Here is a 20,720-nt window from a genome sequence, read left to right as displayed (position 1 = left end):
ACGGCCCGTGTTGGGAGTGGGGTCGCGTCTCCTGCTCACTCCGCGCCATCTTCCTGTCAGCTCTTCCTCGCTCACACCAGTAACGCTTCTAGGCCATGTAGGAAATTTTTGGTGAATCAGAATGAAAGATAACCCATGTTGGGTGTAAACATGAGAAGCAGCCTCTGGGGCACTTTGAGCTTCCCGCATGTGTCACGCTCAGTTCCTGCCTGTCGCACGCGTCGCTTTGCTATTAACGGGTGCCTGTCAGGGTTGGGGAGCCATCCTGGTGGTGTCGTCCCTACTCTCCCCCTATGGCCAAAGAGGTGCTGGCGCAGTGTGAACACACAGTTTTACATGTTTTCAGACTCTGCAGTACTTACAACAGAATGCAAAAGAAAGAGCTGAGCTTGCAGCCGCTGCCGTGGGCAGCAGTACCACCAGCATCAACGTCCCTGCCGCGGCCTCCAAGATCTCCATGCAGGAGCTTGAGGAACTGAGGAAGCAGCTTGGCAGCGTGGCCACAGGCTCCACACTGCAGCAGGTACTGCGTCCGTGGCTGTCCACAGGCTCCACACTGTAGCAGGTACTGCGTCCGTGGCTGTCCACAGGCACCCACACTCAGTGCTGTGCCGGGCCCCTGCTGGAAGGACATGTCTCTCTGTCATTTATTGAAAATGAATCCCTTAGAGAGGCCAAGGCTTAATGCTTGATCATGACCTAGCTCTATATGTTTAGTTTTTTTTAACCAAGAATTCTGGACCACAAGAATCAATAGCAGCAAGGTTCTGACCCACGTGGGAGTTGTGTTGCCAGGTGGCCACGTGACTCTGAGCTTACCCAATCCTGACTCCCCATTTCCCTCCTCTAATTTTTGACAGTTTTGAGGGAATGCTTTCAGATCATTATATTTTCAAGATTCTCGAAAATACAGTAATTTTTATTATTCCTTCTGTATTTGCTACTTGCTCTTGGTTTTGATTTTATGCCCTACCCTGGTCTTTTGATGTAAGTCATCTCCCAGTCTCTCTCATTAGAGCTGCCACGTTCCTGCCTTTGTGACCTTTAAACTCCCTTTGGAGCTGTGTCCCTGAGGCGTCCTAGCCTTGTGGGTGCGTGTTGAGTGCAGCGGCTCCCAAGGACCCAGCCGGTTCTTGCTGGGCACGTTCTGTGCTGGACATGGTGCTAGGCCTCTGTCCACGTCTCCCTCAGCCCTGGCAGAAGACTGGGTCTTACTGCCACGTGCAGAGACAGTTTGCACCTGCCCCTGTCCCTGACCAGCCCTGAGTGGGAGTCAGTGCTTCCGAAAGCTGGGCCAGCCCAGGCCGACCCCATCAGCCTCTGGTGGCCACTGGCGCAGGAGGGCAGGCTCTCTGACCACATGTCAGGAGCCATCCTGTCGCGCTGGGGCCCTTCTCCGGCAGGGTGAGGATGCATGTCTGTTGCTGAAGCCTGTCTTCACCCAGCAAGTGGTGTTCAGACCTAGTCACTGCCAGAAAGAAGCAATTCAGGTTGTTCACAGGGCGCCCTCCTTTGAAACAGCGGCTCTGTGCCTAGGTGCACCCTCTCCCGTGGTTCACTGCTGGTGCTCATGTTTTCCCGGGGGGGCCCTTGCAGGACCTGCACTCCTGAGAAGAGGGGCTAGGGCTCCCCGTCTGCCCTGTTCTCCCCAGCCCCTCACGTTGTGGCAGGCAGGGATGTCGAGGCGCATTTCATTTCTATGTGGTTGACCCTTTGTGGGTGTTGAATGGACTAATCATCTTTGCCGTAGATGCTAGTTTCTACGCGTGTCTTTAGTTGAGTGTTTGCGCTAAAGTGTATCTTTCTGGTTTTGTTTTTTAAAATGTCCTTGCTAGTCTCTGGAACTTAAAAGAAAGATGCTTCGAGACAAGCAGAACAAAAAAAATTCAGGCCAGCACCTCCCCATCTTCCCAGCATGGGTGTATGAGAGACCTGCCCTGATCGGGGATTTCCTGATTGGTACTGGCATCAGCACAGACACCGCTTTGCCGATAGGTACGTGATGTGTTGATTTCCGGGCTTTGCCGATAGGTACGTGATGCGTTGATTTCCGGGCTCTGCCGATAGGTATGTCATGTGTTTATTTCTGGCCTCTGGGCAGGACACTTTGCAGGCCCAGCCCTCCCCCGGGCCTGCCCTTCCTCAGGTTGTGAGGCTCAGTGCTGACTGGCTGCCGCCTCCATATTCCCATCCCAGGATGGCAGCAGAGAGCGGCTCACCCGGGTCCTTGAGGGTTCTTCTCCTGTCCCTTCTGCCAGAGCTGTGGGGCAGCCTGCAGCAGGCCCCTCCCCAGCCGGCATCCTGGTGCCCTGGTGCAGACCTGCAGGCATCAGAATTGTGTGCAGCACTTATTTCTGAACAGCGATTCATAACTCCCATAGATTCTGTTACAGCAGTATTCTCAGAGGCCTCTTAAGTAGTGTTCGTGTAAACAAGATGCGGGTGAGACCACACAGTCATTTCAAGACGTTGTTATTGGGGACCTGGGATGTGTTCATCTGTCACAATTCATGGGTACATTTTTATTTTTTATTTTTTTTATTCTTTTGAGATGGAATCTCGCTCTGTCGCCCAGGCTGGAGTGCAGTGGCGTGATCTTGGCACACTGCAACCTCCACCTCCCAGGTTCTAGCGATTCTCCTGCCTCAGCCTCCCAAGTAGCTGGACTGCAGGCGCCACCACGCCTGGCTAATTTTTATATTTTTAGTAGAGACGGGGTTTTGCCGTGTTGGCCAGACTGGTCTCGAACTCCTGACCTCTGGTGATCTGCCCACCTTGGCCTCCCAAAGTGCTGGGATTACAGGCATGAGCCACCACGCCTAGTCAAGTACATTTTTAGATTGAAAAATGAGATTTCACAAACTAAGGACAGAGCATACCTGCTTATCTTGCCCCATCCCCGTTAGTCCAAACTTAAGAGGCAGTGTGGAGCGCAGTCTGCTTCCCCACTACTCAGCTCTGCGATGTGGGCACCAAGAGGCCAACCCTTGCCTTTGCCAGAAACCCTGGAGAACGGTGACGTGAAATCCACCTGTTTTCCTCATCCCCAAGCAAACAGAACCCTGCTGTAAGTTAATGAAAAGTATAGAAAAACCCTGCTGTAAGTTATGAGAAGTATAGAAAACCATGCTGTAAGTTAATGAAAAGTATGGAAAACAGTCTACTTCAGCCAGGCATGGTGGCTCACACCTGTAATCCCAGCACTTAGGGAGGGTGAGGTGCGTGGATTCCTTGAGCCCAGGAATTCGAGACCAGCCTGGGCGACAGGACGAGACTAGTCTCTACAAAAAATGTAAAAATTAGCCGAGTGTGGTAGCGTGCACTTGTAGTCCCAGCTACTCAGGAGGCTGAGGTGGGAGGATCACTTGAGCCTGAGAGGTCGAGGCTGCAGTGAGCTGTGATCGTGCCACTGCACTCCAGCCTGGGCAACAGAGCGAGACCCTGTTTCAAAAAAAAAACAAAGCAGTCTGCTTTGTGCAGTGTTTTCAGTAATAATCCAACTGAAAACCCAACTGTGAAGACTTAGAGAGAGAGAGCTGCTCCCTTAGCGGGTACTCAGCAGGCGGCCGGGGAGTGGTGGGCACCTGAGAGCTCCTGATGATGCCCAGGCAGGCTTCAGAGAAGGAAGCGCGGGGCCCTGCTGCCTGGGATCCCAGCAATGGAGCCGGCTTTTTGGAGCAGGAGGCACTGAGGGGGTGTTCAGGCTTTCCCCCCATGTTTCCCCATTCAGGGAAGGGGTTGTACAAAAGAGGAACACACTGTGCAGCAACCCTGCGGTGCCGTGGGCAGCTCTGAGCGTGGCGGTGATTGGCAGCAAGTGTGTGAGACTCAGCTGTGAACCCTGCAGCCAGCTCTCAGGTCAGGGTGCAGGTGCCCTCAGCACACTCAGCATCCCAGGAAAGGGGCGGCCTCGCCCCACCTCCCTCCCCCGGCCACATGCCACAGGTCCCAGGGGTGCCTCCAGCATTGAGGCTGCCTTGCCTCCCTTTGTCCGCACTGTCCCCGTCCCCTTGTGCCACCTGTGCAGACTTGAGAATGGAGCTCACTGTGGTGTTTGTACCGGGGCCTGTCTAGCCCCTCACCCCACGATTTGACCAGTGCCACACCACGGGACCTTGTGTGACCTCGGGCCAGCGTCCTCTGGAAAACACCCGTGGAGTGGTGTGATGAGGACAGGTGCCTTGGGAAGCATCAGGACCTTGTGAGCACGAGACAGCTGCCAGCACTCCACATTCCTGCCATGCTCTCCTCACCGTGTGGGCATCCAGCTGGCCAGCGCCACCTCCGCGGTGCCCCTCCCTCTGGTCGCTCCCGCGCAGCACGCGAAGGTATTTATCTTCCCGCGTCCTGCCTTTTCCCCACCCCGGCACGGAGGAGCCACGTGTTCGGTGGTCATTCGGACGTGGTGATCTGCAGGCGACATCGCAGGTGTTCAGATGACACTGAGGATGTTGAATATTGGGGAGGTGAAGCAACTGACTCTTTTTGTTCTTGAGACAGGGTCTCACTTCATTGCCTAGGCTGGAGTGCAGTGGCACAATCTCAGCTCACTGCAGCCTCGACCTCCCAAGCTCAGGTGATTCTCCCGCCTCAGCCTCCCGAGTAGCTGGGACTGCAGGTGTGCACCAATCACACGCAGCTAATTTCTGTATTTTCAGTAGAGACGGGGATCCGCCGTGTTGCCCAGGCTGGTCTTGAACTCCTGGAGTCAAGCGATCTGTCCACCTTGGCCTCCTAAAGTGCTGGGATTACAGGTGTGAGCCACCATGCCCGGCCTAAAGCAACCCTTGAGGTCCCTCCACAGTCAGGCGGCTGGATCCACACTAACCCCCACCCCACGGCACCCCCACCCCACCGTGAGGCTTCTCCCCACAAGGGCATTGGCCGAGGCTTCGTGGCTGTGGATGAATGAGGCCAACATGGTGGAAAGTAAGTGATGCAGAGTCAGAGGCAGTTCCTGGAAGATGCACTCGCTGTTCCCAAAACGCCAAGACACACCCACTCCTTTAGGGATGGCAGACATTGGGGTCTCGGTTTTATTGGTCATCCTGAGAAGGCCACTGGAGTAATAGAAAGAAATGGAATTTGAAGTTGAAAAGTGTAGATCTGCCAGCCTGGGCAACACGGCAAGACCCCACCTTTACAAAAAATTTAAAAATTAGCCAGGAATGGTGGCACGCGCCAGTGGTCCCAGCTCCGAGGGAGACTAAGGATGCAGGATCGCTCGAGCCTGGGTGCTCAAGGCTGCAGTGAGCTGAGATCGCACCACTGCCCTCCAGCCTGGGTGACAGAGTGAGATTTGTCTCAAAAATAAAAAAAGGAAAAAAAAAACAAGGACAGTGTGGATCTGCATCAGGATTGAGGCTTTCGCTGAAGGCTTTTGAAGTTGGTGACGGATTGCAGCAGCACTCAGAGTCTTGAGGCCTGCAGTCACAGGACACTTCCCAGCAGATGTGTGAGGCTGACAGAGTGATTTTGTAAACCGAAAGCGTGTTGTACGGAGCCTTCCTGAGCTGCCAGGGCCTGGTTTGGGTATGGTCTGGCTGGCACGGGGCCCTGTCAGGCCCTCGTGGGGACAGTTTCAACATCCTGCTTTCCTCTGGTGCTCCTCCCGGCCCCCCAGGCATGGCCCGCCTGAGGCTGTGGACTGAGAACTTGGTCCTGGGACCTGAGGGGTTTGGTGGGTGGCGGCCCGTGGCCGTCCTCATGAGGAAGCTTAGCTGTGTGTCCTGCAGCCGTCTCATCCTCTCTGGATAGAAATTATCAAGAGTTTCTTAACGTTTAAGTGGTAGCTTTTTAAAGACAAGTTTTTTGTCCCAGAGTAACTCAGACTTACCAAGTTGTACTTACCAGTGTTGAAAGTGCAGCTTCTGCTGGAGTCACCTTTTCAACTCCTAACTTCACCTTTTCAAATGTCAGCCATGTATCTGAGCACTGCGGAGCCCAGTGTGGTGAGATCTTGACACCAGCCACCGCGCCTCCCAGGCCGGCCCCGTCCTGCGGCGGTTGGAACTCAGCCTGTGGCTCCCCAGTGGGGTCAGTCAAAGCCAAGTGCAGTGGCTGACCTTTTATAGCCATAAACAAAGATGAGCAAGAGTGAGACTGACCCGCAGATGAGGGCACGTGGCTGTGGGGGCGTGGGAGTGGGGGCCGCGGAGCCACAGCGCTGTCTGTGCCCGCAGGCACGTTGCCCCTGGCCTCGCAGGAGTCGGCCGTGGTGGAGGACCTGCTGTACGTGCTGGTGGGCGTGGACGGGAGGTACGTCGCTGCTCAGCCCCTGGCTGGGAGGCAGAGCCGGACCTTCCTCGTGGACCCCAACCTGGACCTGTCCATCAGGGAGCTGGTGCACAGGATCCTCCCGGTGGCCGCCAGCTACTCCGCCGTGACCAGGTGGGCACCGGGCGCGGTCCCTGGGAGCCTGCGCTGTTGTCGGGGAGGGGTTAGGTCCCATCCTGATGACCATGGGGGCGTTTGCGTCGCTTCTAAAGAGAGCGCCCGCCTTGGTGACAACTCCGTGCCCAACTCAGTTTTGGAGGGTCTGTGAGTCACCATCCAGGGTCCTGACTCATCTCCTCCTGGGGCAAAAGTTCCCCTCTGGGATGTGGGGTTCAAATGAGTCATTTGCTTCCTGTTTGGGATGAGACTCAGAATATCGGACATTGTACGTGCCTGCAGCTTGCCTTTTTGAGGAAGTCTGACAGCTTTTCTTCCAGGTTCATTGAAGAGAAGTCTTCCTTCGAGTACGGGCAGGTGAACCACGCCCTGGCGGCCGCCATGCGCACCCTGGTGAAGGAGCACCTGATTCTGGTGTCACAGCTGGAGCAGCTGCACAGGCAGGGCCTCCTTTCGCTGCAGAAGCTCTGGTTCTACATCCAGCCGGCCATGCGCACCATGGACATCCTGGCCTCCCTCGGTGCGTGCCCGCCCGGGGGGGGCATGGGGCAGTGGGTGGCAGGTGTTGAACATGGCACCCAGTGTGAGGAGAGACTCTGCAGGGGCCGTGGAGCAGCTGCCCAGGGCAGGGGTGTGTGGCCAAAGCTCATGTTGCTCCATGTGCTATTAACTTGCAAGAGGAAAGCCCTGGAAGCTCTTACTGGTCAGCTGAAATCAGCAACTACAACCCTACAGTTCATACGTATCCCAAAGAAGCAGCACCGTCCCAGGAAGAAGGTTGGAGAAGCATGAGGGGCCCCAGCAGTGTTGTTGGCAGAGGCTGGGCATGCGCGTCCTTCTTAGCAGTGAGCCCTCCTTTCTCCCCACAGCCACCTCGGTGGACAAAGGCGAATGTCTTGGGGGGTCCACGCTGAGCCTGCTCCACGACAGGAGCTTCAGCTACACAGGGGACAGCCAGGCGCAGGAGCTATGCCTGTACCTAACCAAGGCGGCCAGCGCTCCCTACTTCGAGGTTCTGGAGAAGTGGATCTACAGGGGCATCATCCACGACCCATACAGGTAGGGCTCCCAGGACACGGGGGACACGGAGGGCGCGTGCTGCCCTCTCCCATACAGGTAGGGCTCCCTGGGACACAGGGACACGGACACGGAGGGACATGGGGGACACAGAGGGACACGGACACGGAGGGACATGGGGGACACAGAGGGACACGGGGACACGGAGGGCGCATGCTGCCCTCTCCCATACAGGTAGGGCTCCCCGGGACACGGGGGACACAGAGGGACATGGGGGACACGGACGGTGCGTGCTGCCCTCTCCCGTACGGGTAGGGCTCCCAGGGACACAGGGACACGGGGGACACGGAGGGACACGGGGACACGGAGGGCGCATGCTGCCCTCTCCCATACAGGTAGGGCTCCCCGGGACACGAGGGACATGGAGGGACATGGGGGACACGGAGGGCGCATGCTGCCCTCTCCCGTACAGGTAGGGCTCCCTGGGACACAGGGACACGGGGGACACGGAGGGACACGGGGACACGGAGGGCACATGCTGCCCTCTCCTGTACAGGTAGGACTCCCTGGGACACAGGGACACGGGGACACAGAGGGACACGGGGGACACGGAGGGTGCGTGCTGCCCTCTCCCGTACAGGTAGGGCTCCCTGGGACACAGGGACACGGGGACACAGAGGGACATGGGGGACACTGAGGGTGCGTTCTGCCCTCTCCCGTACAGGTAGGGCTCCCCGGGATACGGGGACACAGAGGGACACGGAGGGCGCGTGCTGCCCTCTCTGGGGGCTCTGGCCTTCCTTTGCTTGTGGTCTCAGGAAAGCACACACCGGGCAGATGTCTGCCTGCTGCCCGTGGGGCCCAGGGCAGGAATGGCCCAGCTGCTTATGGCCTTATTCTTTTGTGTGCAGGACATTAAATTGCCTCCAATTAGGTCCTTCAACCTCTTTGGTGCTTGGATTTCCTGATCTGGTGGGGTCTGTCAGCTTCTCTTCAGTGAGATATATTTAAATGCATAAAAATATGTTAGTTCCCAAAGAATCGTATTATGTCTATTATGTCAAAATACCGTTGTTGAAATATTTTCAAAAGATACATTAGTGATGTGGAAATATTATTTCTTTACTAATGGACCAAATAAAATCTGGTATAATGGGCACCTTTAAAGAAAGCACCTTCACACTTGAAGTGCGTAAATGATGTTTGAAGTTGTTCAGATGACGACGTGGAGATGTCTGGTTTCTGTTAATGTTGGCCCCGCCTACCCCACACGAGCATCATTTTGGGTGTCAGGGCCCCACGCACCCCATACGAGCATCATTTTGTTGCCTGGGCTCATCATGGAAGGAAATGCTAAATTCCAAAAAGAGGCGGGTGCAGATAAAGACAAATCAGTTTCCCACCTATCTCTGCGGACCGTACATTCTCCCTGAGCCCAGGTTAAATACTCCATTCCAGAGCGAGGTTTGTAGGTTTGTTGGTTTTCTTTTTTTTTTTTTGAGGCAGTCTCGCTCCGTTGCCAGGCTGGAGTGCAATGGCATGATCTCGGCTCGCTGCAACCTCCACCTCCCAGGTTCAAGCGATTCCCCTGCCTCAACCTCCCAAGTAGCTGGGACTACAGGTGCACACCACCACGCCCAGCTGATTTTTTGTATTTTAGTAGAGATGGGGTTTCACTGTGCTGGCCAGCATGGTCTTGATCTCTTGACTTCGTGATCTGCCCACCTCAGCCTCCCAAAGTGCTGGGGTTACAGGCGTGAGCCACCGTGCCCGGCCCCTAGGTTCGTTTTAGCCGAGAAGTGTTGGGGTTACAGGCGTGAGCCACCGTGCCCGGCCCCTAGATTCGTTTTCGCCCACAGTTGAGAAGTACCTGGTAGATTAGGCTTGGCCCTTGTGGAACGTTACTTGGAAGTGTGCTGGCCTCTGTTAACGTCCCTGCGCACTGCCGGCCTGGAGAAGTGTCGCCTGCCTCAGGCGCCCTTGCTTTGCCTGTGACCGAAGTGCTCCCTGTGGTTTTAGTGAGTTTATGGTCGAGGAGCACGAGCTGCGGAAGGAGAGGATCCAGGAGGATTACAACGACAAGTACTGGGACCAGCGGTACACCATCGTCCAGCAGCAGATCCCGTCCTTCCTGCAGAAAATGGCGGACAAGATCCTCAGCACAGGTGCGGGGCAGCGGGCGGGGACCTGGGGTCCGCGGTGCAGCGGGCGGGGACTTGGGGTGCGCAGCACAGCTCTGCCTGGAGAGTCTCCTGCAGCCCAGGCCCTCCCACCGGGAGCCTGCGCCTCAGCCTGTGGGCGCCCTGAGCCCTGGTGTCCGTGAATGTGGGGCCGAGGTCAGGACTGGCCCGTGGGCTGGGCTGCGGCGCTGAGTTAGGCCTTGAGATGGTCTCTGTTGCCAGGTTACCTCAGGTTTCCATCACCAGGACTCTGTCCCTGACCCCGCGAGGCTCTCTCACAGGTGCCTTCTCTATTTCTGTTTCTGATTTCTAAAACTCCGCTAGCATGTCAGGAAAAACCAGCAAAGACACACGCCTGGCGGCCGGTAGTGTTTCCAATCTCTGACCACACAGGTTAGGGCCTGACCTGGACCCGGGGCAGTGGCGCGGGGACTTGGACTCGGCACGTCGGGGCCGTCACGAAAGGGCTGGGAAGCGATTAGCCATCCGGTTCTCATAATGCCTGTTCGAAATTATTTCTGTGCCCTTGGTTAGAAAATTCCAGATGTGCAGAGCCACGGCAAAGCCCTGCCACCACCAGCTCAGTCTGTAGCCGCTGACAGTGATTTACCGGGAAGGGGCAAGGGTGTGGAGCCGCCTCATGCAGCCCAGTTTCCATTCCACTGCCTCCTGTGTAGACAAAGACAGCTGGGGCCTGAGATCGACCATGTGGAGAATAAAATTTTGAATTTCTGTGTTTGCAGGAAAATATCTAAATGTGGTCAGAGAGTGTGGCCATGACGTCACCTGCCCAGTGGCTAAAGAGATCATCTACACGTTAAAAGAGCGGGCGTATGTGGAGCAGATCGAGAAGGCATTTAACTACGCCAGCAAGGTGCTGCTGGACTTCCTGATGGAGGAGAAGGAGCTGGTGGCTCACCTCAGGTGATTCCGTGCCCTGTCCCTGTGCGGGCGCTCGCCTCCCTCTGAAACCGCAGCAGGTGATTCCGTGCCCTGTCCCTGTGCAGGCGCTCGCCTCCCTCTGAAACCGCAGCAGGTGATTCCGTGCCCTGTCCCTGTGCGGGCGCTCGCCTCCCTCTGAAACCGCAGCAGGTGATTCCGTGCCCTGTCCCTGTGCGGGCGCTCGCCTCCCTCTGAAACCGCAGCAGGTGATTCCGTGCCCTGTCCCTGTGCGGGCGCTCGCCTCCCTCTGAAACCGCAGCAGGTGATTCCGTGCCCTGTCCCTGTGCGGGCGCTCGCCTCCCTCTGAAACCGCAGCAGGTGATTCCGTGCCCTGTCCCTGTGCGGGCGCTCGCCTCCCTCTGAAACCGCAGCAGGTGATTCCGTGCCCTGTCCCTGTGCGGGCGCTCGCCTCCCTCTGAAACCGCAGCAGGTGATTCCGTGCCCTGTCCCTGTGCGGGCGCTCGCCTCCCTCTGAAACTGCAGCAGGTGATTCCGTGCCCTGTCCCTGTGTGGGCGCTCGCCTCCCTCTGAAACTGGAACCTGTGGGACCTGGGGCTGAGATCGCTGGGTTTCTTCTGGCAGCTCCGCCTTGTCTTTTTGAAAGTGGGCAATGCCGGATGGTCTCTAGCTCAAGGACCTGGCACTCACAGTGGGTGGTGTAGGCCCCCGGTCACCTTGTCCAGGGGCCCCAGCTCCCCTCCTTGCCCAGGGCCCACCAGCCCCTTCTCAGCTCCTCCTGCCACAGCTTGCGTGGTGGTTGTGCAGCCCCTGCCTGAGAGCCAAGCGCTTAGCCTGTTGTAGTGTGTTTTAGGGTGATGGCTATGGCGAGCATCTGCGGGTGGGCACGTGCTCACGCCTGCTGTGGCGGGCACCTGCGGGTGGGCACCTGCTCACGCCTGCTCCCTGGCTGTGGCGGGCACCTGCGGGTGGGCACGTGCTCACGCCTGCTCCCTGGCTGTGGCGGGCACCTGCGGGTGGGCACCTGCTCACGCCTGCTCCCTGGCTGTGGCGGGCACCTGCGGGTGGGCACGTGCTCACGCCTGCTCCCTGGCTGTGGCGGGCACCTGCGGGTGGGCACCTGCTCACGCCTGCTCCCTGGCTGTGGCGGGCACCTGCGGGTGGGCACCTGCTCACGCCTGCTCCCTGGCTGTGGCGGGCACCTGCGGGTGGGCACGTGCTCACGCCTGCTCCCTGGCTGTGGCGGGCACCTGCGGGTGGGCACCTGCTCACGCCTGCTCCCTGGCTGTGGCGGGCACCTGCGGGTGGGCACCTGCTCACGCCTGCTCCCTGGCTGTGGCGGGCACCTGCGGGTGGGCACGTGCTCACGCCTGCTCCCTGGCTGTGGCGGGCACCTGCGGGTGGGCACCTGCTCACGCCTGCTCCCTGGCTGTGGCCGGCACCTGCGGGTGGGCACGTGCTCACGCCTGCTCCCTGGCTGTGGCGGGCACCTGCGGGTGGGCACCTGCTCACGCCTGCTCCCTGGCTGTGGCCGGCACCTGCGGGTGGGCACCTGCTCACGCCTGCTCCCTGGCTGTGGCGGGCACCTGCGGGTGGGCACGTGCTCACGCCTGCTCCCTGGCTGTGGCGGGCACCTGCGGGTGGGCACCTGCTCACGCCTGCTCCCTGGCTGTGGCGGGCACCTGCGGGTGGGCACCTGCTCACGCCTGCTCCCTGGCTGTGGCGGGCACCTGCGGGTGGGCACGTGCTCACGCCTGCTCCCTGGCTGTGGCGGGCACCTGCGGGTGGGCACCTGCTCACGCCTGCTCCCTGGCTGTGGCGGGCACCTGCGGGTGGGCACGTGCTCACGCCTGCTCCCTGGCTGTGGCGGGCACCTGCGGGTGGGCACCTGCTCACGCCTGCTCCCTGGCTGTGGCGGGCACCTGCGGGTGGGCACCTGCTCACGCCTGCTCCCTGGCGCAGGTCCATCAAGCGCTACTTCCTCATGGACCAGGGCGACTTCTTCGTGCACTTCATGGACCTCGCGGAGGAGGAGCTCCGGAAGCCGGTGGAGGACATCACGCCCCCCCGCCTGGAGGCGCTGCTGGAGCTGGCGCTGCGCATGAGCACGGCCAACACCGACCCCTTCAAGGACGACCTCAAGGTGGGTGGGGGTGCCGGGGGCTGTCCCCTGTGGCAGAGGCCTCGGAGGGGCTGGGAGGAGAGCGCAGCAGAGGCCAGCCCTGTCCCCCACTCCCCGCCCCGGTGAGGCGACCGCAGGGTCTGTTTCCTTCACTCGGCTACGGGGGCCGGCTTGCCGGGATCGGGGGTCTTTGTGCCTGTGCTCTGGAGGGGCGCGGGTCTCGGGTTTTCCTGCAGTGCCCTCGTCCGGGCCTGGCTTTCAGGTCATGCTGGCCTCGTGGAATTGTTTTTACGTGTCCCTCCACCTGTCTTTTGAAAGGGTTTCAGGTCTTTTGAAAGGGTTTCAGGAGTGGTGTTAATTCTTTTTGTTTTTGCCTTTTTGTTGTTGTTGTTTTTTGTTTTTTGTTTTTTTGAGATGGAGTTTCGCTCTTGTCACCCAGGCTGGAGTGCAGTGGCATGATCTCGGCTCACTGCAGCCTCCACCTCCTGGGTTCAAGTGATGCTTCTACCTCAGCCTCCCGAGTAGCTGGGATTACAGGTGCGCCCCACCACGCCCAGCTAATTTTTGTATTTTTAGTAGAGATGGGGTTTCCCCATGTTTCCCAGGCTGGTCTTGAACTCCTGACCTCAGGTGATCCACCCACCTTGGCCTCCCAAAGTGCTGGGTTTACAGGCATGAGCCACCGTGCCCAGCTGTTTTTTAAACTATATATATATTTTATCTGTTTTTTACTATTTTTAATAGAGACGGGGGTCTATGTTGCCCAGGCTGGTTGAACCGCTGGGCTCAAGCGATCCTTCATCTGCGCCTCCCCAGGAGGGTGTTGATTCTTTGGATGTTTGGCAGGGTTTGCCTGGGAGCTCTTGGGCCCTGGGCTTGTCTTTGTTGGAGACTTTTGAGGGGGACTTGGCCCCTTGCTGGCCACAGGTCTGCTCATCCCTTTCCTCTTGGTCGGCCATCCGTCTCGCATCTTGTCTGGTGCACAGTTCATGGGTTTCTAGTATCTGCTTTTTATTTCTGTAAGATTAGTAGTTATATTCCTTCTTTTTCTGATTTTAGTAATTTGAATCTTCTTTCGTCTTAGCTGATGTAGCTAGAAATTTGTCGATTTCATTGATCTTTTCAAAGAACCAACTCTTGGGTTTGTTGACTGTATTTTTCTGTTTTCTCTCTTCTGTCATCTTTGTTACTGCTGTCTGCTGCTTAGGGGTTCAGTGTGGTCTTCTTTTTTCTAGTTTCTTAATTTGCAAAGTTAGTTTACAGCTGTAAACATCCCTCCGAGTGCAGCCTTCGCTGATCCCCTAGCGTCGTCATTTCTGTTTGTCTGGAGATGTTTCTGATTCCCTCTGATTTCTTGTTGGAGCCGTGGGTGGTTTATGTTTAACTTCCACATGTTTGTGAAGTTTCTGGTTTTCCTTCTGTTGCTTGTTTCTAACTTTATCTCCTTGTTAGAGAACAGACTTTTTGTGATTTCAGTTTTGTGAAATGTATTGATTTGTGTAGTGGCCCCACATCCATCCTGGAGAGTGTTCCGTGCGCGCGGGAGGAGGACGCGCCCTCGGTGCTGTTGGGGTGGTGTTCCGCAGGTGGGTCCTGAGGCCGTGTCTTTCCTCACTGATCTTCTGTCCGGCGGTTCCCTCCGTGGTTAGAAGTAGGGCACTGAGTCTCCCTGTCACTGAAGAACTGCTTTTCTCCTTGTCATTCTGTCTATTCTTGATTCAGATATTTTGGGGTCTCTTGTTAGGAGCAGGAATATTTTCGTAGGAAAAATTCCTGGTAGTGAAATTGTTGGGTCACAATACATGGCCCTTGTATGACTAGGCTGACCTTGCTGGAGTTGATGGAGTCCAGTCTCAGGACGCTGCTGTCTGCACACCTGCGAAAGCTCCCACCTTGGCTACTCGATGGAGAAGTGATGTCAGGGGCTCATTTCTGCGTTCGTGACGGTCACGATTTCGTCTGTCCGCTGCTTGTTTCTTCTTGCTTTATCCCCTGCCCTTCATTTCCTGTCCTGTCGTTGTGCGATGGTTTTATAGGAACTCTGTTGCGGGTGGTTGGAACTTAGCAAATACTTGAATGATTAACGTGAGGACAGTATTACTTGCTTATAATAAGTACTATGTCCCTCATCAAATACGCTTCATTTTTCAACCTGGGCCTGGTGCTTATCATGGTACAAAGGTTTTCGTCCTAAGAAATCACGTTTCTTTCACCGTCCTTAGCGGTTTTTCCCTTGTATCACCCACAGCAGCAGTGGGTATTTACAACGTAATTCATCTGAATTTTTCTTGTTTTGTTCTGATGGGAAGTGGTTCAGTTTTGAATTTGATTTATCAGTAGATGTTTGGGTTTTTGAAAAGCCTCTGATATTTAGAATCGGAATGTAGGGAACCTTACGTCAGCGCTAGGTCTGTGAGCGAGGATGGCGATCGGGACGCGACTTCGGGTCTTTTCCTTAAAACTGGATGCTTTGTTTCATTTCCTTCCCTCCAAGATCGACCTGATGCCCCATGACCTCATCACTCAGCTCTTGCGCGTTCTGGCCATCGAGACCAAGCAGGAGAAGGCGATGGCCCACGCCGACCCCACGGAGCTGACGCTGAGCGGCCTGGAGGCCTTCTCTTTCGACTACATCGTCAAGTGGCCCCTTTCGCTCATCATCAACAGGTGCGGGTTGGCTGCTCGGGCACTTGCTAGATCTTCACTCAGGTTTGGCAGAAGCGAGAACTGTGCCACGCAGTGGCCACCTCGTCCCACAGAGGACCCAAGGCGGCTCTCCCCGGCCTTCAGTGTCTGGGAGATTCACGGGCTGTCCAGGGGCCACGGTGCAGACTGTGGAGTACGGACGCCATGTCCACGACGCCGCCGGTCACGGAGGCCCGCCTGAGGTGCCGCCACGTCTCTTGCAGGAAAGCCCTCACTCGTTACCAGATGCTCTTCAGGCACATGTTCTACTGCAAGCACGTGGAGCGGCAGCTCTGCAGCGTCTGGATCAGCAACAAAACCGCCAAGCAGCACTCGCTGCACTCCGCCCAGTGGTGCGTTCTTCCTCTGCCCCCTGCATGCCCTCCTGAAGCAGCACTCGCTGCGCTCTGCCCAGTGGTGCAGCGCCCCCCTTGTGCCCTCCTGGTAGACAGCTTTCTAGGCTTCTGGAAGTGCACGTTGGTAGCTTTAGATCCATAATGCTTCATTGCTTCATTTTCCTGTCTTGGGGCTGCACGGCACTGCCGTCCACCCCACAGGGGATGCTGGCTCTGTCCCTCAGCCCTCTCTGGAGCCTTGTGGTGACTGCACGGGCATGGTGACTGCCCAGGTCGGTGTGCAGGACACTAGCTCCTCCCGAGAGCGGGCAGCCACATCTTGCTTGGACCAGAGGTGCTTTGCAGCTGGTCTATGGCTCTAGGGTGTTGAAAAAAGGGGTCGATGGCAGAGCTTCTTAAGAATTTGTCCAGTCGGGTGCGGTGGCTCATGCCTGTAATCTCAGCACTTTGGGAAGCCGAGGTGGGAGGATTGTTTGAGCCCACAAGTTCGAGACCCGGCTGGACAATGTAACAAGAGCTCATCTCTTAAAAAAAAAAAAAAAAATTATTTTAATTAGCCGGGAATGCCTGTAGTTCCAGCAACTCAGGAGGCTGAGGTGGGAGGGTTGCTTGAGTCCAGGAGGTCAAGGCTGCAGTGAGCCAAGATCGTGCCACTGCACTGCAGTCTGAGCGACAGCAAGACCCTGTCTCTCGAAAAAAAAAAAGAAATTAGAAGAAAAAGAACTCATCTCGATGATGAAGCACAAATATGCATCTGTTGTGTGGCACTTTCCTGGCGTGGGCTCCGAGGGGTCCGTCCACCAAGGAGCCCGCATCCCAGTCTCCACCGTCCAGCTGGCTGGGGGTGTCCCTGCAGGGCACAGGTTGGTAGACGGTGACAGCTTGTGCTGGGCAGACGCAGGAGCAGCGGCCGTGAGTGTCTGGTGTGCTGGGAGGGGCGCCTGCTCTGCAGAGGAAATACCCACGTCCAGAGAACGTCCTCCATGGCTGTCCTCCGTCCTCCGTGTCACTCGGTGGGCGCTGTCGGGGCTGCGTCCTCCATGGCTGTCCTCCGTCCTCCGTGTCACTCAGGTTTGCTGGGGCTTTCACTCTGCGGCAGCGAATGCTCAACTTCGTCCAGAATATTCAATACTACATGATGTTCGAAGTGATGGAACCGACCTGGCACATCCTGGAGAAAAACCTGAAATCCGTGAGTTTTAGCTCCACAGATAATAACGTTTGAAAGCCACTTTCTTTTCACAGGGAGACAGGAAGTGCAGGAGAGGCAGGGAATGCAGGGAGAGGCAGGGAGTGCGGGAGAGGCAGGGAGTGCAGGGAGACCGAGTGCAGGAGAGGCAGGGCAAGGGGAGAGGAAGGGATCCCTCGGGGCGGGGCTGCACCCACATTGCTGGCCACACACGGGACCCCTTGCTGCCTGCCGTCCTCTGGGGACTCTGAGCCGTCTTTGCCCCCAGGTTGTCCCTCCCACATTGCGCATCTGAGGCTGAGGGGCCTGAAGGCAGAATCTGTTAGTACCAAATTCCAGAAGCTGCCGCAGCCTCCCTTCCTGTCTTCTGCCTTAAGAACTGAAACCCCTTCGGGGTGTGCCCATCATTTTTTTAGTGGTGTTTGGAAGTTTTCCCCTAAAAGCCCAAGGCCCATTTAAGAGGTAGAAGTGCGTAAACAGGAATATGCAAAGCCAGAACTGAGCACGTGCGCACGCAGGGCCCGTCTGTCAGCCACGTCTTTCTGAGAAGGGGCTTGGCCTGTTCCCCGCAGGCCTCCAACATTGACGACGTCCTTGGCCACCACACAGGCTTCCTGGACACCTGCCTGAAGGACTGCATGCTCACCAACCCCGAGCTGCTGAAGGTCTTCTCCAAGCTCATGTCTGTGTGCGTCATGTTCACCAACTGCATGCAGGTGCGCGGGTGTGGGTAGCACCATCGGGTGGGCAGGCGCGGGTGGGGTGGGCAGACCATGTCCCGACCGTGGCCGCACGCAGCCTGCTCACGTTTTCCTGCCCTTGTGTTCGTGGAGGAGCCGCTGGGATCTGAGTGTTTCCAGAACTCCTGGTCTTCCTGGCCGGGTGGTTCCCTCCTGTAGCCCCTGCCCCGGCAGCGTGGGCAGAGCTGTGTTCCTCCCGAACCATCCCTCAGCCTCTGTGGTGCTGGTCTCTGTCCGGGGCCTTTGCTTATGGCCCTTGCATGCTCTTTTCCTCAGCACTTGAGCTATTTGATTCCGTTAAGGACCTGCAGGCACTAGTCACAAGCAGCTGCCGACTGGCGATGGTGCAGAACCTGCGCGTCTAGTGGCAGAAGCAGGGGTCTGAGAATGAGGCTCTCCAGGCAGTGCCATGGGGAGGATCCAGAGGAGGGCGAGTGGGGAGGTGGAGGAGGGCATGGGCACTGCGAGCTATTGTGAGCCATTGCTGACACGTAAGAGCCACTTCAGGGTCCCAAATAGGGAAACACCAAAATAACTGTTCTCAGGAAAATCAGTTGGTCACCGTGGAAGGCAGACCCGGGAATTCTGTCGGCACAGATAAGTCATTTCCCCTGCAGCCTCAGAGATGCTTGTGTGTTCCTCCAGCCGCAGGCTACAACAGAGGTGCGGAGGGTGACGTGCCTGCAGGACTTGTTTTTTCTGCAAAGCGTTGTGGTTGTAACTAACAGAAGCATTTCCTTGCGACTCTCCCCCCCCAGAAATTTACACAGAGCATGAAATTAGATGGCGAGCTGGGTGGGCAGACGCTGGAGCACGGCACCGTCCCGGGGCTGCCCGCAGGGGCCGAGGAGCGGGCCCGGAAGGAGCTCGCCAGGAAGGTGCGTGGCCTCCAGGGTTGGCCAGAGAGAGACGCTTCCTCCCGGTTGGGCGGCAGCCTTGGTGTCCTGACGCAGGGAGAACAAACCTCCCCCCTTTTACTTCCGTCTCCTCTCGGATTGAAGAAAAGACTTAAAATTAGCTTCCAAGCACAAGCACAAGAGGCTCTCACAATCTTCTCAGCTCTCTGGTCCCCACTTCAGCCAGTCGGGCTCGAGGGAACCCCCACAGATCTTCAGAGCAAGCGCTGTGCAGGGCGCCCGGGCGAGGGCAGGGGCCACACCCACTGTCCCTGCTGTGCGCGGTCCTGAGTTAGAACCGTCAGGCTCTCAGCAGGCACGGACAGGCCGCATGTCCTCGGAGGCATGGCCCTGCGGCACCGGCTCCGGGATGGCGTGGTGGGGTGGGCAGTCCCGTGTTCACACGCTGGAGCTGGAGCTGGAGCTGGCAGAGAGGAGTTGGGTTTGGAAGCATGTGGGGGCCGGAGGTGAGGGACACTGAGAGGCGCCCCGACCTCCTTGCTGAGAAGCGGCTGGGAAAGCTCGTGCTTTGCTTGTAGATCTCACCCCAAAGAGTGACCACCTCATCCCACGAGGCCTGGAGTGTTTCTCTGAGTGCTGGGTTCTCAGGAATGTTTTTTGATGTCTTTTTTACCTTGAATCTCCTGAAAACATCATGGAACCCATGTTTTCTATTTAAGAAAAGGGGAAGGGAAAGGACACCGGCCTGCTGGGAACAGTGTGGAGCCGAGAAGGCCCACGGTGGGGGTGGGCATGGCTCACGCGCCCCGGCTTTCTTTCCAGCACCTGGCTGAGCACACGGACGCTGTGCAGCTGGTGTCCGGCTTCGAGGCCACCATCAACAAGTTTGACAAGAACTTCTCAGCCCACCTGCTGGACCTCCTGGCCCGGCTGAGCATCTATAGCACCAGTGACTGTGAGCACGGCATGGCCAGCGTCATCTCCAGGTGGGTGGGCGCCACCCAGGCTCAGCCCTTCCTCAGCTCAGTCCAGCGCCTGCCCCTGCCCAGCACCGCCCTGGCCCAGTGCTGCCCCGGCTCAGCCTTCCCCCAGCTCAGCCCAGTGCCTGCCCCAGCCCAGCACCTGCCCCGGCTCAGCCCTTCCTCAGCTCAGCCCAGCATCTGCCCCAGCCCAGCGCCACCCCAGCTCAGCACCTGTCCCTGCATCCAGGCCCCATCTCCCCTGCACCCTCCCCTGGTCTACCTGGTGTAGCCTCCTTCAGAAGGTGGGGCAGGTCTGTGTCCTGGTGCTAGTGCTGGTCATATGCCACTCCCTGAAGTCAGGCTAGCCCGGCTCTCCCTGGGGTGTGACATTCTGTGCAACTGGGCTGCCCCATTGGCACCCTGCGGCTGTGTGTGTGTCCTGTGGGGCTGATCAGGCCTGGGTCAGCTTCCCTCATGCTGCACTAACACCTAGCCTGGGGGAAAGGGCCAGGTGGCCAAGCTGCCAGCCTGGAAGGGGTGGTGCCCTTGGGGGTGCTATCCTTGGGAAGGTGCCTATTTGTGCTTTTGGACCACCCTGTGCCCTGTGCCCCCCACAGATGTTCTGATTTTATGAGCAGGGGTTTCTGAGGCCACCCTGCATTGAGAACCACTGCTTGGTTCTCCAAGCCCCTGACACCTCAGGCCCCATTGCTAGGCCCTGTTGGGGTGATGGGAGCCCCAACTTTCTGGGGCCAGGAGAGAAGAAACCTGTGTTTGTGCCTTTGAGCAGGACTGAAAACCTTCCTGTGGAAACGTTAGTTAGGAGCGTGCCTCACCCTCACCCCTGCAGGGCCTCTTATGGTCTCTGTAGCTGAACACTTCCCCATGGTAGGAGCAGGGCTGCTCAGGACGCACCCACAGAAGGGGTGTGCACCCTAGCTCCACTGTGCTTCCACAGCCCTGCTGCCCAGCACGCACCCGCAGAAGGGATGTGCGCCCCAGCTCCACTGTGCTTCCTCACAGGCTTGACTTCAATGGTTTCTACACGGAGCGCCTGGAGCGCCTGTCTGCAGAGAGGAGCCAGAAGGCCGCCCCGCAAGTGCCTGTCCTGCGGGGGCCCCCAGCTCCTGCACCCAGGGTCGCAGTCACCGCACAGTGAGCCCTGGCTGCAACAGGAAGGAAGGGTGTGGGGTCAGCAGGGACTGGTGCACATGGGTCCAGAATTTTCAAATCGAATGCTCTGTGTTCTGTCTTTGCAGTTTAAATATAAAGCAGGAAAGATTGACTCAGCTCATTTTGTTTCTCAAGGCGCTGGGTTT

At 57.5% G+C, this 20,720-nt stretch overlaps 1 protein-coding gene across 2 annotated transcripts in view; it reads left to right on the top strand.

Annotated features, from left to right (window-relative positions):
• The window catches only part of TUBGCP2 (tubulin gamma complex component 2), a 29,636-nt gene extending 8,950 nt beyond the window's left edge, over window positions 1-20,686 (top strand). The window contains exons 4-18 of one of the 2 annotated variants that reach the window (XM_055353983.2): window positions 347-523; window positions 1,836-1,995; window positions 6,183-6,390; window positions 6,714-6,913; window positions 7,263-7,452; window positions 9,430-9,575; window positions 10,334-10,514; window positions 12,453-12,633; window positions 15,107-15,279; window positions 15,522-15,650; window positions 16,725-16,845; window positions 17,415-17,558; window positions 18,341-18,460; window positions 19,262-19,425; window positions 20,425-20,686. In XM_055353983.2, coding sequence (XP_055209958.2) covers window positions 347-523; window positions 1,836-1,995; window positions 6,183-6,390; window positions 6,714-6,913; window positions 7,263-7,452; window positions 9,430-9,575; window positions 10,334-10,514; window positions 12,453-12,633; window positions 15,107-15,279; window positions 15,522-15,650; window positions 16,725-16,845; window positions 17,415-17,558; window positions 18,341-18,460; window positions 19,262-19,425; window positions 20,425-20,560 — 2,430 coding nt within the window. In that variant the 3' untranslated portion in view covers window positions 20,561-20,686. Of the gene's footprint in view, window positions 1-346; window positions 524-1,835; window positions 1,996-6,182; window positions 6,391-6,713; window positions 6,914-7,262; window positions 7,453-9,429; window positions 9,576-10,333; window positions 10,515-12,452; window positions 12,634-15,106; window positions 15,280-15,521; window positions 15,651-16,724; window positions 16,846-17,414; window positions 17,559-18,340; window positions 18,461-19,261 lie in introns of both variants that reach the window. The other variant, XM_063710596.1, reaches the window with a different exon arrangement.
• Window positions 20,687-20,720: the final 34 nt, after the last annotated feature.

The sequence above is a fragment of the Gorilla gorilla genome, chromosome 8 (genome assembly GCF_029281585.2).
Source record: "Gorilla gorilla gorilla isolate KB3781 chromosome 8, NHGRI_mGorGor1-v2.1_pri, whole genome shotgun sequence".
In the NCBI taxonomy this organism is placed as follows: Eukaryota; Metazoa; Chordata; class Mammalia; order Primates; family Hominidae; genus Gorilla; species Gorilla gorilla.
The sequence above is the reverse complement of the archived record's forward strand: the minus strand, read 5'-3'. Positions and strand labels throughout refer to the sequence as shown.